Consider the following 16,993-nt stretch of genomic DNA (forward strand, 5'->3'; position numbering starts at 1 on the left):
CTCATATATATATTATATTTTATATTTAAATACAATAAAACCTATTATTAGACTAATTTTAGATACATATAAAGAAAAAACACAAGAAAAAAAAATTATGTTTTCCTTCTTAAATTAAAAAGGGGTGGAATATTAAAAGTTGATTTCATTTACCGATTCTATGATGTGTTGAAGAAGTCAATCATGGTGACCACCGATCTTACCTGATAATAATATGTCTTCGACATCCCCCCCTTTTGCATTAGTGGGATATTATTTAACAGACAAAATATTAATATTATAAAATGAAATATTGTTTTTTCTTTTTTTGATGAAATGCCATGCGCTATTGTTAATACTGTTTTTTCATATCATAAATTCTAAAGAATAAATAGCATCCAGGATTGCGTATCAACCTGATAAAATTGGTTAAGCTTCAATTATTACTTACCTTTTCCTAGTTTTTCAAACAGCTAGTTGCAACTTGCAAGTTTTTAATATGTTGTCATATAATTTTTTTGGTTTATTTTTTATTTATGAACAATTATTATAACTTATATAAGAAAAAAAAAATCATTTTAAATATATTTATAAAATGGTAAATAAGTGAGTTGAATAACACTCGAATAAGATCGTTTCAGATTTCGGGTCATTGCAAATTTAGAACAAATCATGTTCAGATAAAACTTAGTTCTAATTGCTTTGGTTACAAATCAAGTTTTGGATTAATTTATGGAGATCAAATTAAATTATAAATTTATTTATTTGATTTTATTTTTTAATTTTTAAATTTTATCCAATAAAATTTTATATACTTAATCTTTTAAAAAATTTCTAGGTAAAAGTTTAGAGTTCAAATTTTTTTTTTGTATTAGCGGTGAATCATTTTCTGCCTCATATCTGCATGGTCCTCTCTTTGTTAACTATCATTTTTGTTTATCTTAAATTTTTTTTAAAAAGTTAAGAAAATAGATAAAAAAATTATTAATTTTAAGAATAACTAACTTCATTTTAATTTATTTATAAAATATTTCGATAGATAAATAAAAAAATTAACTTTAAAATAGTATTAGTATCGAAAATTTATTTAATTATTTTTTCATTATTAAGTAAGTTTTTCTGGTCTTTTATTAAAAAAATCAAAGATTTTAAATTTAATTCTTTACTAAAATTGTAATTTTACTTTCATATTCAATATTTTCATAAATATAATATAAAACAATTTCACCTTGTTTTCTTTCTTTTAAAAGAAAATTAAATGAAAATTAAACCAAATTACAAAATAAAAAATTTAAAGATCTATTTCTTAACTTCAGCTATTTTATTTAATCACTTTTAATATTTTTATTTTTGATATTATATATATGTATATATTCAAATAATATTTTATTTATTGATTAATAATATCTAAAATAATAATTTTAGGAGATTGAAATTCTAAAAATGATATTACAAAAAATATATTAACAAATTAATATCAAAAGTTATTATATATGATAATTAAATATCAGTAAAATGCTATTTTTGTTTTAATTAAATAGTATGTCTCATATCATTTGTAATTTTAAATTGGATTATATTGGTTCTAAATTTGGGTACGTGTTTCAAATTGTTTCAGGTTTGGATTACTATTCTTTTTATATTCTTTTATATTCGGATTATCTTGATCTCATCTCACTTAAATTTTGAATCATTTCGCTCTCGAGTTGTTCCAAAGCTAAGTCATTTTGAATTTCAGGCGATTTTAATTTTAATCATTTCAAGTTCAAATCTTTAATTTTATATTAAAATTCAGGTTCACTTTAGACAAATCAGATTGAATTTCTACAAATAAGACTTGCCATATTTAATACTTACTACGAGGACAATAATTCACTTTTGGTCGTGATGAAGATTTTAGTATTTTTTTATTTATTGATATAATTTTTAATTTTTTTTTAATAATATCTAAAATAATATATGTTTCTAAATTTTTTAATAAAATGCCAAATATCCTTCAAAAATTGATGAAATTATTAGTTTCTATTCAAATAGAAACCAAGGCAGAATAATAATGATGTAAGGAACCTTGAATCTTCTTTTATTTTTCTATACAAAAATCAGTCTCTTATTTTCGCGCTGGTTTATAACACATTTGAGACATTGTAGCAACATCTGCTTTTGAAAATATTTTTTCAAAATCTTAAGTGAGGTTTTTTCCTATACGAAAAATATAAAAAAAATAAATTATTTAAAGGCAATAATTTATTATAATAATTTACATCTAAGTAACTTCTTGACCAACTGTAATTCCTTTGGTATTTTAAACAAAGAGATAGGTTGCATATGTAATATAAGAATTAAAGGAGACAGTCAAAGCAGGTATTGATTGCCACCAAAAACCACTAGACAGGTACCTTTCCTAAGCCATTTGAAGCAGACAGACAGGGAAAATGACTAACCTGTAATTCGAGATATTAATTTATATTTTATTAATTGTATTATTTTTATTTTTATTATGCAATCTATTTTTATTATTTTTTTATTATATATAAATATGTTATTATATATAAATTTTAAAAATTATATATAATTGTCATACTGTTATATCTCCACATTCACATATTTATTATATTATATTACAGGTTTTTTCTTCTTTTTTTTAAATTTTATTATTAATATCATTATCAAAATCACTTTTTTAATTTTAATTTTATATAATAATTATTTAATATATCCTATCAATTATTTAATTTATAAATGATATAACAGGAAATAAAAATCTCCAATTTTATATTTATTATTATGCAATGACAAATCTTTTTGTATCCAAACAAAAAATATTTATACTCTATAAATATTTTATTCTTTAAAAATTAAATAAACAGATGGTTAATATTAAACGATATATTGAAACATAAACAAATAAATAAAACACATTAAAGGTAAAACACCTGTGTCGTATATATGATGAGTTCGAGTTTCATTCAGTAGACACTCAAACCATCTCACTTAAAAAAGTTAAAACTTTCTTATTGATTTCCATCGCTTTGTTCATTTTGTTATCACATAATCTTTAAATATTTAAATGTTTAAATAAATGATTAAAATTTCTGTAGCTTCGAATTGAATTATAATAATTATTAACCAATTGGAATCCCAATTCGGATGTATTATTAAGAGATGTGGTCAACAACCATATACCCTTTGTTTGCTCCCGTGAACCATACTTATATACTTTTTTGGAAAAAGAATAAAGAAAACATAGTGTATATATCGGACAAACAAAGTTGATGTTACCACAACTGGAGCTAGATCATTAACATAATTATTTTTAATTAAAGAGAAATATTTTTTAAATCATTTTATTGAATTATATGAATTAATCAGATGGCTAGCATTTCCAATTTTATACAGTTCTTTTTTATTTTTTTAATTTATGGGTGGTTCAACCATCTATACACTATATAACAAAGAGTACTTATTATAAAAGTGCAATCTCATTTAGTAAAAGGGTGGTATCTAAATGCAAGATCTCCACCTGTCTAAGTGTTTCTTTTTTCTTTTTTAATTAAATTCAAGGGAAGAAGACAGCATTCAGTTGCATGTGAATGGTTTCCTATTTTTAAAACCATGTATAGTACATAAAGATTACTATAATAATACCACTTTTTATTCGGTGATCCGTCACATGGCTTTCACAATCCTTCGAGTTCTTCTTGTTGGAATTAAATATTTGGGTGGATTAGTGTTTAATATTTCATTTTTCACTCGTAATTGACTATGTAATATTATTATTGTTACCAATACCTATTTAGTTAATTCCTTCTAGTCTATAATATACCATTAAACATTTTAAGACATAAACATCTCGATCTAAACCGTAAACATATCTGATATTTAAAATTGACTTCTAATTTGTATTTTCTTGCATAAAATTTCATTTAGCAGCATTTTATGAAATTATATTGTATAATTGTTTATTGAAGAAATAGCGTGTAGCTTTAACATGACATGCTCATATAACAATTAATTCTAAAGACATAGCGAAAAGTTAAATGTGACATTAAATGCATAATGAATATGATAAAATTTATAATATTTTTTTTTTTGAAAGTATGGATTATTATAAGCATATACTCATTGTAGTTACTATTGTAAATCTTTTTATTGTATGACAAAATACATGTTTACATTTATATATATGTAAAAATTAAAAAAATAGTAAAAAGTTTATACCTTTGCTGATATTTCTCGAGAATAATAAGAAACAACATGCATATAAATATCATTCGTAATTAAATGTTTTAATCACTGTATTATGTCATTCATGCAACTCCCCTGATGTTAATAATATGTTATTGCATAAAAATCCTAGCAAAAGATGTGGAAATATGAAATATCTTCATCATTGGCATTTTGGGTCGGTAAGCATTATTTAACAATGTATGAAGTGGTTCTAAATGATCCACCAATATCATGGGTCAAAATGGACCTATCTCACTCTAAATCTCTACTATCACAAAAAATCGTTGATGGAATTTCTCTCTGGCTGTTACTAGAAGCTATAGATTTTTGAATCCATATCACGAGAAAATAATAACCAGAGACCAAGCTGTTCACAGACATTGTAAACTGAATATGTTGACATTAGTAATGAAAGAGAGCTTTCGTGGAAAATGATAATCTACTTGCTTCTCCGTTACATCGGATGTATGACTTAGAAATTAAAATATAATAAGAAAAAGTCAATCAAAGTGTATACTTTAATGACAAATATGTTATATAGTCTCCAAGTCGTAGCGCTGCTTAGAAAAATAACTCAACAAATCCTTAGAGATGCCGCATCTTTTAAGGAATAAGAGATATATAAAATTTATAAGGGTTTTAGTCATTTTGGTATTAGTTGTACTCAAACTCAATTAAAACTAATTATATCAATAGTCAACTAACTTACACTAAGTTTCACTTTAGTCATATAATTATTATTTTTATTTTATTATAGTTATTTAATTTTAAGCTGGGTAATAAATTGATCATTTGTCTAAAATCTGATGATTTATTCATTAGAAAAGAAAAGAAGGAAATATCTAAATATCTTAAATCTACAATATAGAATCTCTAATGCTATAAAATGAAATTTCCAATTCTGAAGCTTTGAAGCGAAATATTAAATTCTAATTCTCAAAAATCAATGGACTGGCGTCATAGAGAACTAGAAGAAAATACATTTATATACATCGAGTTCCACATACTCCTTATTTTGTAACTAGCATTCAGATTTAATTAATTTGGTGGTCAGATACTCGTTTGATATTGAAATTTTAATTAAGCTGAAAAGAGAGAACGTTATTATAACAATAAATAAAAAGAGAATAGAAGATGAAAAGAAAAGAAAAAAGAACAACAACCAAGATTTATTATTAAAAATCTAGAGGATTTTCGAAGCCTAAAATTGGATATGGTTTTGGATTAAATTAATAGTTTGGTTAAATGGTTTGATGATTATGATAATGGCTTGTCAATTTTGAAAATTTGTATTAGTCTAACGTTGGATGCTTTAAACATATAATTATTCTAGCAAATTAAACCACTAGATCTTAGATAAGTGATTAATCTACTACACAATTTAAATTTAAATGAATGTAATAAAATAAAAAAATAAAAAGGTATATGACCAAAATAAAACTTAGTGTAATTCTAATAGTTAAACTTTAAACACACTCATTCATAGTTTCCATTTTATTAAAATTAATTTAAATTCTAATATAGTATAAGAGCATATCTAACCCGATTTTTTAATTTTCAATTTCAATTGCTAGAGCGTTAAAGTTAAGTACTAGCTGCAGTTGAGAGGGGTGTTAGACATCCCATATTACTAAGGATCAAATAATTTACTCACTCATTCACTTAACGCCCACCTTAATCAAATTAATTTCAATAAAAACCTATTCCTTCACATATATTAAGAATGCTGAAAATCTAGAGTGAGCACGGTTTAGGAGAATCTGAAAAGTTGAGAATCTCTAAAACCATACTAAATGTCAGGAATTTCAAAATTGGATTTCCAAAACTATATCATAATATAAAAATTATTATCCCGAACTATAGCAATTTTTCGGGACAATTCGATAAGAAAATTCAGGTCTAATGAGACAGTTTGGTTCAGTACGAGACGACACAATGGAGATTCATAAATTTTCTATTTTTAAATAATTAAAAATATATTTTTAGCTTATATTAATTGGACTAAAATTAATTTAAAATTATATAATAAAAAATAAAATCATTACAATTACATTATACTTATATTCAACAACTACATAATAAAGAAGTTTATTTTCAATCCACAAAGCTAAATAATCGCAATACTTCATTATCCAATTGATAAATATATTTCATCTGACCCCTCTAATATAATATATTATTATTTTATTAAAAGACACATTATTAATAAGAATTATATTATGAACACGACTAATATCTTATTAACACTATATCATCATAAGTTAATAAACTAATTAGTTTGGTACCATAATAATTTTTCATTATTAAGATTTTAAAAAAAATTAAGTCCTACATTTCTTAATTAAATGAATGATTGTAACTTTGATAAAAAATCAAGATAAACTTAATGAATAATTAATATTGTAATAAAATATAAAATTTAGTACTTCTATTTTAGTTAATAAGTTTAAATTTTGTTAGAATAAAATTGTTAAATTCGTATTTAGTAAGATATTTTATACTTGATTTTAAATTTAAACTTAAGAGTTGAACTTATTTATTAAAAAATTATCACATATATATAAATAAATAAAATTTTAAATTGATTTTAGTTTTAATTTTTTATTTTAGAACAATATGAGATGGTTCAGTATGTTCTCGATATATAAAACTAAAGAGATTTAGAACTATACCAAAAAGAAATTTTAGCATAGTCTGGTTTGAAAAATATCAAATGATCGATCTATATTTTTTATTCTGAATATTTTCAATTTAATTTTTTGTTACGGTTCGAAATCTTGGTAATCAGCCATATTAAAAAGTGAACGCGGCAATATCATTCAAAGCACAAGCAATGACTTTTGGAAATTACATTAGAAGCATAATAAGAAAAGGAGAATACCGCAATGTTTGGAAACATTAAACTGGGAACATATGCACTTAGCTAAAAGTTAAAATTTAGAGAAGATGTTTATATTGTTTAGTCGTGCATGATTACTAATACATGGATGATAATGCTCCAAAGATTATTCTTCTTTTATTAATATATCAAGTGGATTCATATATGGCCAAAGAGAAGGCAAAACAAATTGTTAGCCAGCGTATTTAGTTGACAATTTAAGAGTTTTCGGTTGTTCAATTTGACATAGTTTATGTGGTTTCTATACTAATACTATTTAACCTTTTTTAGCTTAAATTTTATTTATTAAAATTTATATTTAAATTGATAAACTGCAAAAATTGACTAAAGTGATAAATTAAATGTTTATTGTTGCTATGATTGTTAATATATTTGTTTGAGAACATAACTGGATGATAAATTAAATAAATAGACAAAATAGTAAAATTAATTTATGTGATTCTGCATGTAAATCTAAATTTATTAATGAAGATGGATAAAGTTTATCAATTTAATTGAAGAGTACAAAAACAGAAGATGTTGAATAAAACTCAATCCAATCCTAAAATACATTGAATAAATTTACTTTCCTAAATGTACATAATAAAATAACAAGACATTATTAATTCAACAAATCAATGCAGTTAATAACTGACAGTTAATAGTTGATATTTTTAAATATATTTTATTTTATTTTATTATTTTTAATAATACAAAATTAATAAAAATAATTTATATATATACTTAACTTATCCATCTAGATGTCTGGAGATATAGCCTTTTTAGATGAGTAAAGCGTTTATATTATAAAAAAGTATGTAAAAACAAATTAGATTATGTTTCCTCTTCTTTTTATTTGATTTGTTCATAATGTGTCTCCCTTCGATCAAAAAGAATGTTAATTCTTCATATATAATAATTTAAAATATTATAATTAATTTTATTTATTGTGAAAATATTTATAAAAATTATTTTAAAATAAAATTAAATATAAATTTCACTAATAAGAAATTTATAATTTTAAATGTTATAATGATATCATTATTTAACTATTAAATATAATTTTAAATTAATAATTATAAGTTAAAATGAATTATTATTGATAAATTTAATAAGGATGAAGATGTTTAAATAAATAAACAAAATCAAATAAGATATTAATTTATAAGAAAAAAATTCTAAAATGAAGTTGATACAATCAACAATTGATTTAGACTAAATTAACTATTAACTGTTAATTTTTAATTTTTATCAAACACTTCAAGAAGTGTTGAGTGACAAATAATAAGATATTTATAAAAAAATTCACTCAATTTTTTTTATGTGCTACTCTCTTATTCAATATTGTCAGGGATTTCTCACTCATGTAGTCTCATGTGCTATAGTCTAATGACTTCTAAATCTAACACCTGTGCCTGTAATAGTAGATTCAAAAGAAAAATATATGCAAACAGAAAAGAAAGAAAGAGTTATAGCTTTAAGAATCATTGAAGATCCACCAGTAAACATATTCTGCACAAGCAAATTGTTCAATCATACTGATGTTCCATTTGGAGTAATCTAACAAATTCATTCCACATTAATCAATGGATTTAGATTTACTCCTACTTAAAATATAACTATTATCACTTATATAATGATTCATATAGGTAAAAGAAGTAATTTACTTTATTCTTTATTATTAGAATTGTGAATTATACACATATTTATCAAGCTTTCCAATCAGTATTATTCTCAACCTTTCCTTAAATAAAGAAGAAGATATCTCTCAACTTCTACCTTTATTTAACTATGCAATTTTAATCATTATTCTTCTATTTTTAAATTATTTTTCTTCTTTTTTGAAAAAGTTGCCTGTAATTTATAGATTCAATAAATAAAAATGCATGAATATATAATTAGTTTAAATGTTGTAGCAACACAATATAATGATATATATCAACACTATTATGTTAAATCCAATTATACATAAAATTCATACAATGAACTAGGTTATATTATATATTTATGTTAAAGAAACAGAAAAATTGTAAATGGTGTAAAAATATTTGTATGCAATATTAAATTATTGAGAATTAAATTGTAAATTGCGTCAGATTGTGAACCTTACCTTATGGTTATGGATAAGGAAATGGGGAGTAAAGTAAAATAAACGAGCATTTACATTGTAGAAAACAAACGTAATAAATGTTTAAACAAATGAATAAGAACTTTAATAGGTACTAATTTTTTGATTAACGGTCATGATTTATCATGTCATATCGACAGAAAATAATAATATAATATTAATATCATCGGACGATGAATACCTTTATATATTCTTTTGAATAAAAATTATAAAATTTTATATAAATTTATACAAAATATATTTTTCCTTTAAAAGTTTATGTAAAAATATTTTAATATGTAATTTTATATAAAAATTATATATTAAAATATTTTATATAACTTTTATAAATTTTTATAAATAAATATATAAAAATATTGGAAATCGTTGTAGGTACGATGCTCTAAAATTGACCCTCGCAATAAATGTATCCCCGTATGTAAATAATAGTTTAAAGTTTTAGGGTCAGCCAGTTTTTAGACAACAAAATAATGCGTAACCGGAAAAGAAAAATAATAAAATAAAATCTTAATATTGGCAATTCTGCGGATGGAATCGTTACAGTGCAAGCAAAAATCTCGCAAGAGTAGACAGATCCATGGGAGTGCTGATAATGGCAAGGAATATAGCAATTTGCATACCCCACCACACAAACATCCAAAACAAAATTTTTCCAAAAACTCTGCTTTGTCTGCTGCCAGCTAAAATCCCCAAGTGTACACATGGGCTCATGCCACTTTTCTGCTAATTTCTTTCAATAATTTCCCATATATCAACATCAAGTTCACTTCCACAGCCCTATATAAACGCACCCCTTCTTCCATATTTTCTCCACCCATCACAACACTCTTCTCTTAGCTAGTCACTTCTACTATAGTTCGAAGAAGCTATAACCTAGCTAGCTAAGCTTTTTAACTTTTGAGAAATGGAATCCAAAAGAACATCTTCACTTGCTCTCTTTCTTGTTCTCAACCTTCTATTCTTTTCCCTAGTAAGTGCATGCGGTGGCGGCTGCCCTTCTCCTAAGCCAAACCCAAACCCAAAGCCAACCCCATCCCCTTCCTCTGGAAAATGCCCAAGAGATGCACTTAAACTAGGTGTCTGTGCTAATGTTCTTGGTTCACTGCTTAATCTCAACATTGGTAAACCTCCAGTCGAACCTTGCTGCTCTCTTATCCAAGGCCTTGTTGATCTTGAGGCTGCTGTTTGCCTGTGCACTGCCATTAAAGCTAATATATTGGGTATCAACCTCAACATTCCACTTTCTTTGAGCTTGCTTCTCAACGTTTGTGGCAAGAAGACCCCCTCCGGTTTCCAGTGTGCCTAAACACATAGAGATTTCACTTCCGTCATAGTTTCTCGGGTGGGTTTTGTTTGTTGCTAATTTAATAAGTATAATCCAATGTCTTCTACGTATTATCAGTTTGTGATTTAAAGTTGCTTTTTTAAATGTATTGTTTGTTTAGTGAGAGGCTTTACTATAAACAAGTCTACTTTCCCTAAGTTATGTTTAAGAATTTTTATGGGAAATGAAATTTTATTTTTACTCGTTTAATCATTAAAATATAGACCCAAATCTTATATTCTGTTGATTATTTCTTGTAAAATACTGAGATGCTGTTATGATTTGTATCTCTCACACGTGACCATATTTTAGTTTCTTTTTCCCTAAGAATATAGAAGAATGTCAAATTTACATTGTAATGAATGCAAAATGGTTTTTCACATTCTTCTATTATTCCATGTTAATATATAAACTAGCTACTTGATGTAACTCATAACCCAAAATTGCTGAATAAATATACAAAATGAGAGATAATAACTACTAGCTTGTTAATTTCGCCAAATAATACTTATAAAATGAGAGATAATTATTAAAGTATTAGCCATTAAAAATAATCAATATAATTACTTTATAAATAAAACAAATTATTGATAAATCAAGATTGTCTAAATCAATTAATAGTAAAAGAAACAAATTATTTTTCTTTTAAATGGAGGGGAGAGAGAAAGGGAGAGATTCATGAAAGTGCATTAACAAAACGTTAACTATTAATCTCTTTATGAATTAACTCCTTAAAAGTCTTAATCCCTTACCCTTTGTTTAGAAAATAAGGTTAGAGAAAATTATAGAACATAATATCTATTTTCTTTTGACTTATAAAATTAGTATGTATATAAGGATAATTTTAGAAGTTAATATAAATTGATACAAGCCTGTTATTTATATTTAAATTATAAAATAAAATATATCTATAATATATTAAATATTTTGTTTTAAGAATTAACTTTTTATAACTAGAAATCATAAGAGTGAAAAATATTTACTTATTCAGTAGCTTGTAACCAATTAATATGTGGCAAGTTATTATTTTATAATTATTAAAATAATTAATATTTTATAAAAAAATGATAACTTTTATGAAATTTAATAAATTATAAAAGAGTTGACAAATTTGTAAGAAATATGAATTTTTTCGTAATCACGAAATATATTGTTAAACTACGAAAAATGACAATCATCTTCATATTTTTCACAAATTAAATTAATCTTTTGTAAGTGTTATTACTTACGAAAAAACGAATGGTATTACGAAAAGATAATTACTTTTACGAAATTTAATGATTTATGAAAAAATGATAAATCTATGAAAAATATTAAATTTTTTCTAATCGTGAAATTGTTAAATTACGAAAATTGACAATCTTTTTCATATTTTTTATAAATTATACTAATTTTTTTTATAAGTGTTACTAGTTACGCACAAATGATTGATATTACAAAAAAAATAATTACTTTTGTGAAATTTAGTGATTCACGAAAAATATTAAAATTTTTGAAATTACAAAATATATTATTAAATTATAAAAAATGACAATTCTTTTCATTTTTTCTATAAATTACATTAATTTTTCATAAGTAAAAATAGTTATAAAAAATAAATAATATTACAAAAAATTAATAATTTTTACAAATTTAATGATTTACGAAAAAATTGGTATATTTACGAAAAGTACTAAATTTTTTCGTAATTGCAAAATTTATTATTAAATTATAAAAAATGACAATTACTTTTATATTTTTTCACATATTAAGCTAATACACTAACAGGTTAGTAAATTCTTTTAAAAAAGTTATATAAATTGTCATTAATCTCATTGGTGAGTTAAAATAAAGTATAATTACTTTTTTGATAAGAAAAATAACTTCATTAAAACTCAGAAGAAAAAACATGATTTAAACACGCAGGAGGGACACTACTCCACTCCATAAGATCTTACCAAAAAATAGATGCCCTGCCTAAACAATGGGCGACCTCATTCGCAGACCTTTTGACAAAAACAACTGAAAAGTTGGTGAAGACAGAACTAAATTCCCTATAATCATCAATAACCAACCCAATACTAGAACAGTCCACATCTTTACTGTAGAAAGCTTGAACAACCAACAAAGAGTCCAATTCAAAGATCACATTATCCCACCGTTGTTCACGAGCCCACCATATAGCATCCCGAAAAGCAGTATGGTTACTTTATTCTAAAACAAAATTACTATAAAATTTCTCATACATATACATATTAGATGTACTAATGGATAATTATATTAATTTTTTTTATTTTTAAGTTTGTTTACCTTACTGTGAAAATGGTTGATAATAATATATTATATTATAAGGAGATTTGTCATTAACTCATTTAACAGTTTACTTCTGTTGCCTGATAAAATGAAGAATAAAAAAAGAGAGCACATAGGGGAAAGAAAAGAGAGAATTAAAGAGAGAGGAAATGAAAATTCAATTATAAACTTCACACCATGCAATGATTGAGCAGCTGCAAAATATCCGTTGCAGGCTCTATCCACTACCAGCTAATACAATAACAGAATATCAACAAAAGAAATAGGAAGCAATGGTCACCCTGCACGTGTGACACCCAAAATTAGTGACTACCACTGTCAATAAAGACTGAACTATATTACTTAACAAAAGCAAAACGACAACGACAAATATTTTCCCACATAACAATCCATCCTCCTTAAAGAACCTTGTCCACAAGGTTCACTTGTGGGAACCTCTCCTTAATATCGAATAGATATTCCCAAGTAGCTTCTTCAGGTTCTCAGTTTGACCATTATATCAAAACCTTTGTAGCAGCGTTATTTCCCCTTTTTACCAGCTTTCTGTCCAGAATAGCTATAGGTACAGGTGGTAAAGTTGGAGGAGGGGGAAACTCCAATGAAGGGGTAGCATAAGAAGGAACTATCCTCCTTAGATGAGAAACAAGAAAACTGGGTGTATGCTAGAATTAGGAGGCAATTTGAGTTGATAAGCTACTGTACCAATCCTATCTTCAATACGGAATGGACGAAAATAGAGAGGAGAGAGTTTGTTGTTGTGCCTACAGACCATACTTTGCTGCTTGTAAGGCTGTAATTTAACATAAACCCAATCTCCAATGCTAAAAACTCTATCAGAACTATAGGAGTCTACTTGCTGCTTCTTGTGATGTTGAGCTTTATCCAAATGGTACTTCATCAACTATAAGGCAAGCTTTCTATTTTGGAGGCATTGGTCAACTGCCGCAATTCTGGAATCACTAGGGAAGTAAGGAATGTGCAGAGGAGGTGGGATTCCATAGACGATCTCGAAAGGAATGGTGTCAATGGTAGATTAGTAGTTAGTGTTGTACCATCATTCAGCCAAGGCAACCATTTTACCCATTGCTTGGGATTGTCTACCGTCATATATATCAAATAAGTCTCTAGACATCGATTCACAATCTTAGTTTGTCCATCTGTTTGGAGGTGATAGGTAGTGGATTTATATAGTTCCACCCCTTATAACTTGAATAACTCGTTCCAGAAAGCGCTGATGAAAATAGGATCCCTGTTACTTACAATTGAATTTGGTAAGCCATGAAGCTTGATGATATTATCTAGGAAGAGTTGTGCCATAGTCACTACTATATAGGGTGGCTCAGAGCTAAAAATTGCACATATTTGCTATATTTATCCACAACCACCATAATGACCTCCTTGCCACTAGATTTGGGTAAGCCCTCCATAAAGTCCATACTCATATCATTCCAAATATGACCAGGGATTGGTAGTAGTTGCAAAAGGCTTAGAGTACTCACATTTTCTAGTTTGCAAGTTTGACATGTAGTGCAGCCCCTCACATAATTCCTAACATCTCTCTCCATTCCCTTCTAATAAAAGAGTAGTTGCAATCTCTTATAAGTGACTTGAACTCCTGAGTGCCCTCCCATTGGTGAGTCATGTATCAAGGAAAGTAGCTTCCAAGTGTATCAAGGAAAGTAGCTTCCAAGTGTAAGGACTATTACTTAACTTTCCTTGTTGAATGGCCTGTATGACCCCTTGAGTATTAGGGTCCTTGCTCTAGCTAGCTTTTACCTCAAGAAGTAAGCTATGTATTAGAGTAGAAAGAGTTAAACCATCAAATTCTAAGGCTGAAAATCTTGAGAGTGCATTAGCTACCACGTTCTCTTTGCCCTTCTTATACGAAATCTCGAAGTCATAACCAAACAATTTGGCTATGTATTTTATTGAATGCTGGTGGTAATTCTCTATTGTAATAAAAACTTGAGACTTCTGTGGTCTGTCTTAATTAAAAAGTGTCTGTATGCTACATAGTGATCCCATTTCTTGATGGCATACACAACTGCCAAAAGCTCCTCCTTGTAAACAGACAAAGATTGATGTTTAGCAGCCAATGCCTTGCTGATGTAAGCAATTGGATGACCTTCTTGCATCAGTACTGCCCCAATCCCTATTCCACAAGCATCAGTCTCAATTACAAACTCCTTGTCTACTGAAGGTAATGCCAAAAATGGAGTTGAAGTAAAGGCACTCTTCAATTAAGTGTCCACAGAAACACATCCTTCCTGAGCAAATCAGTGAGAGGTTTGCTAAGGACTCCATGATTCCTTATGAATCTCCTGTAATACCTAGACAACTCTAGGAACCCTCTCAATTGACTTACATTAATAGGAACATGCCATTTAAATACTGCTTCAATCTTTTTAGGATCTGTAGCTACTCCTTCATTGCTTATAATGTTACCCAAATATTCAACTGAGGAACTACCATAGGTGCACTTGCTCATCTTGGTAAACAATTGATATCCTTGGAGCTTAATGAACAGAGAGCTTAAATGCTGTAAATAGGAATTCAGGTCCTTACAATATACCAAAATTTCATCAAAAAACACCAGGATAAATTATCGAAGGTAAGGCCTGAATATGTCGTTTATTAAGCTCTAAAAGGTAAATGTCATTGGTTAGCCCAAAAGGCATAACAATGAACTTATATTTCCTTTTATGGGTCCTAAAGGCTGTTTTATGGATGCCAGGGGTGTACATCCTAATTTGGTGATAGCCCAAGGTTGAGGTCAATTTTAGAAAAGATCATAGCTCCATAAAGTTCATCTAAAAGCTCTTCTATTATTGGACTTGGGAATCTATCTTTAATATTTTTGTTGTTGAGGGCTCTGTAATCAATACACATTCTCTAGTTATTGTCCTTTTTCTTAACTAGAACCACATGTGAGAAATTTGGGCTAACATTATGTTGTATCACACCACTATCCAATAGTTCCTATACCATCTTCTCTATCACACCTTTTTGCGAAGAGGAATGTTTGTAGGGTCTAACATTAATAAGTTTAGCCCATCTTCTAAAGTAATACTGTGATCATGAACCCTATAGGGATGCAATTGGTTGGGCTTTCCAAACAAAAATTGAAATTCAACCAGCAGATTATTAAGCTCATGATATTTTACCATTATGTCTGTTATTTGTTTCCTAAAATGCCCAAGGTTTGCAACTGATTGCACCTATGCTACTGATAGATTATAAATAGTTATACTTATTGTGTTTAATTTCCTTACATTTTGATTGGATATTATGCTTAATTGTGAAAATTGTATTTATTTTAATCTAGATGAATATCAAGGATTAAGTAGAATTCAGTCTAAAGACATGTTTTAAGGCATCACTTTTCAGAAACCAAGTCTTTTGGAGGAAGAGCAAAAATTTGGGTAGAAGATCATTTTCAATAAGGCGTGACCACGCGTTACAATCTGTGAGCTGCTGGAATCTGCAGAAGAGAATTTTGAATTTTCAAGATAAATTTGTGGTGGACCCACTTTTATATAACTTTTTTTATTTATGAAGTGCTGGATAAAAAGAACTTACTCCCATGTATTTAGGATTTTAATTTGTTTAGATTTCCCTTTATCTTATCCTTCTTTATAGGGATGAGATCATATAGGAAGTTTATTTATTTTTTATAAGGATTATCTTATTAGGGTTTAGGTTTGATTTCCTATATAAGGAGGCTAGTTCTACCAAGTAGAGGACGGTTGAGAGTGCCTTGATTATTTATTATTTTTCTTCTTTTATCTTCTTCTATTCTTTTCTTGTGAAATTTTATTCCACTATGTGTGGCTAAATTTTTAGTTTCTGATTCAAGAGTGAATAAATTCCAATTGTGATTTTGTGAGGCTTTGTGCTTAATAGAATTCTTCTTTAATTTAAGTATTTTTTATTTCTTATTTTTATTATTTATGAATTTTTTATATTGATTGAACTGACGACTCAATTTTGATATTGATTTTTCTATTGCTAAACTTTGAGTTTGTGATCCGTAATTGTCATGAACGATTGACACAAGTAGCAAGGAGCTGGCTCATGTGTGTGTGATTGCAGCCTTTTCGAATTACATAGCTTACATGATAGGCTCAGGGAAATAAAGGAACAATATTAATTCAATTGCAGCTAT

At 26.8% G+C, this 16,993-nt stretch overlaps 1 protein-coding gene across 1 annotated transcript; it reads left to right on the forward strand.

Moving 5' to 3' along the window:
- Positions 1–10,009: 10,009 nt before the first annotated feature.
- Positions 10,010–10,755, forward strand: LOC8273012 (lipid transfer protein EARLI 1). Its single transcript, XM_002533253.4, has one exon. It carries the CDS (start codon positions 10,117–10,119, stop codon positions 10,516–10,518), a length of 402 nt encoding a protein of 133 aa, XP_002533299.1. The 5' UTR covers positions 10,010–10,116; the 3' UTR covers positions 10,519–10,755.
- The last annotated feature ends 6,238 nt before the right edge of the window (positions 10,756–16,993 follow it).

The sequence above is a fragment of the Ricinus communis genome, chromosome 5 (assembly GCF_019578655.1).
Source record: "Ricinus communis isolate WT05 ecotype wild-type chromosome 5, ASM1957865v1, whole genome shotgun sequence".
NCBI classification, from domain to species: domain Eukaryota; kingdom Viridiplantae; phylum Streptophyta; class Magnoliopsida; order Malpighiales; family Euphorbiaceae; genus Ricinus; species Ricinus communis.

What these genes read in the sequence shown, in the direction of transcription:
- LOC8273012 (XM_002533253.4), top strand. Translation starts at nt 10,117, where the DNA reads ATGGAATCCAAAAGAACATCTTCACTTGCTCTCTTTCTTGTTCTCAAC.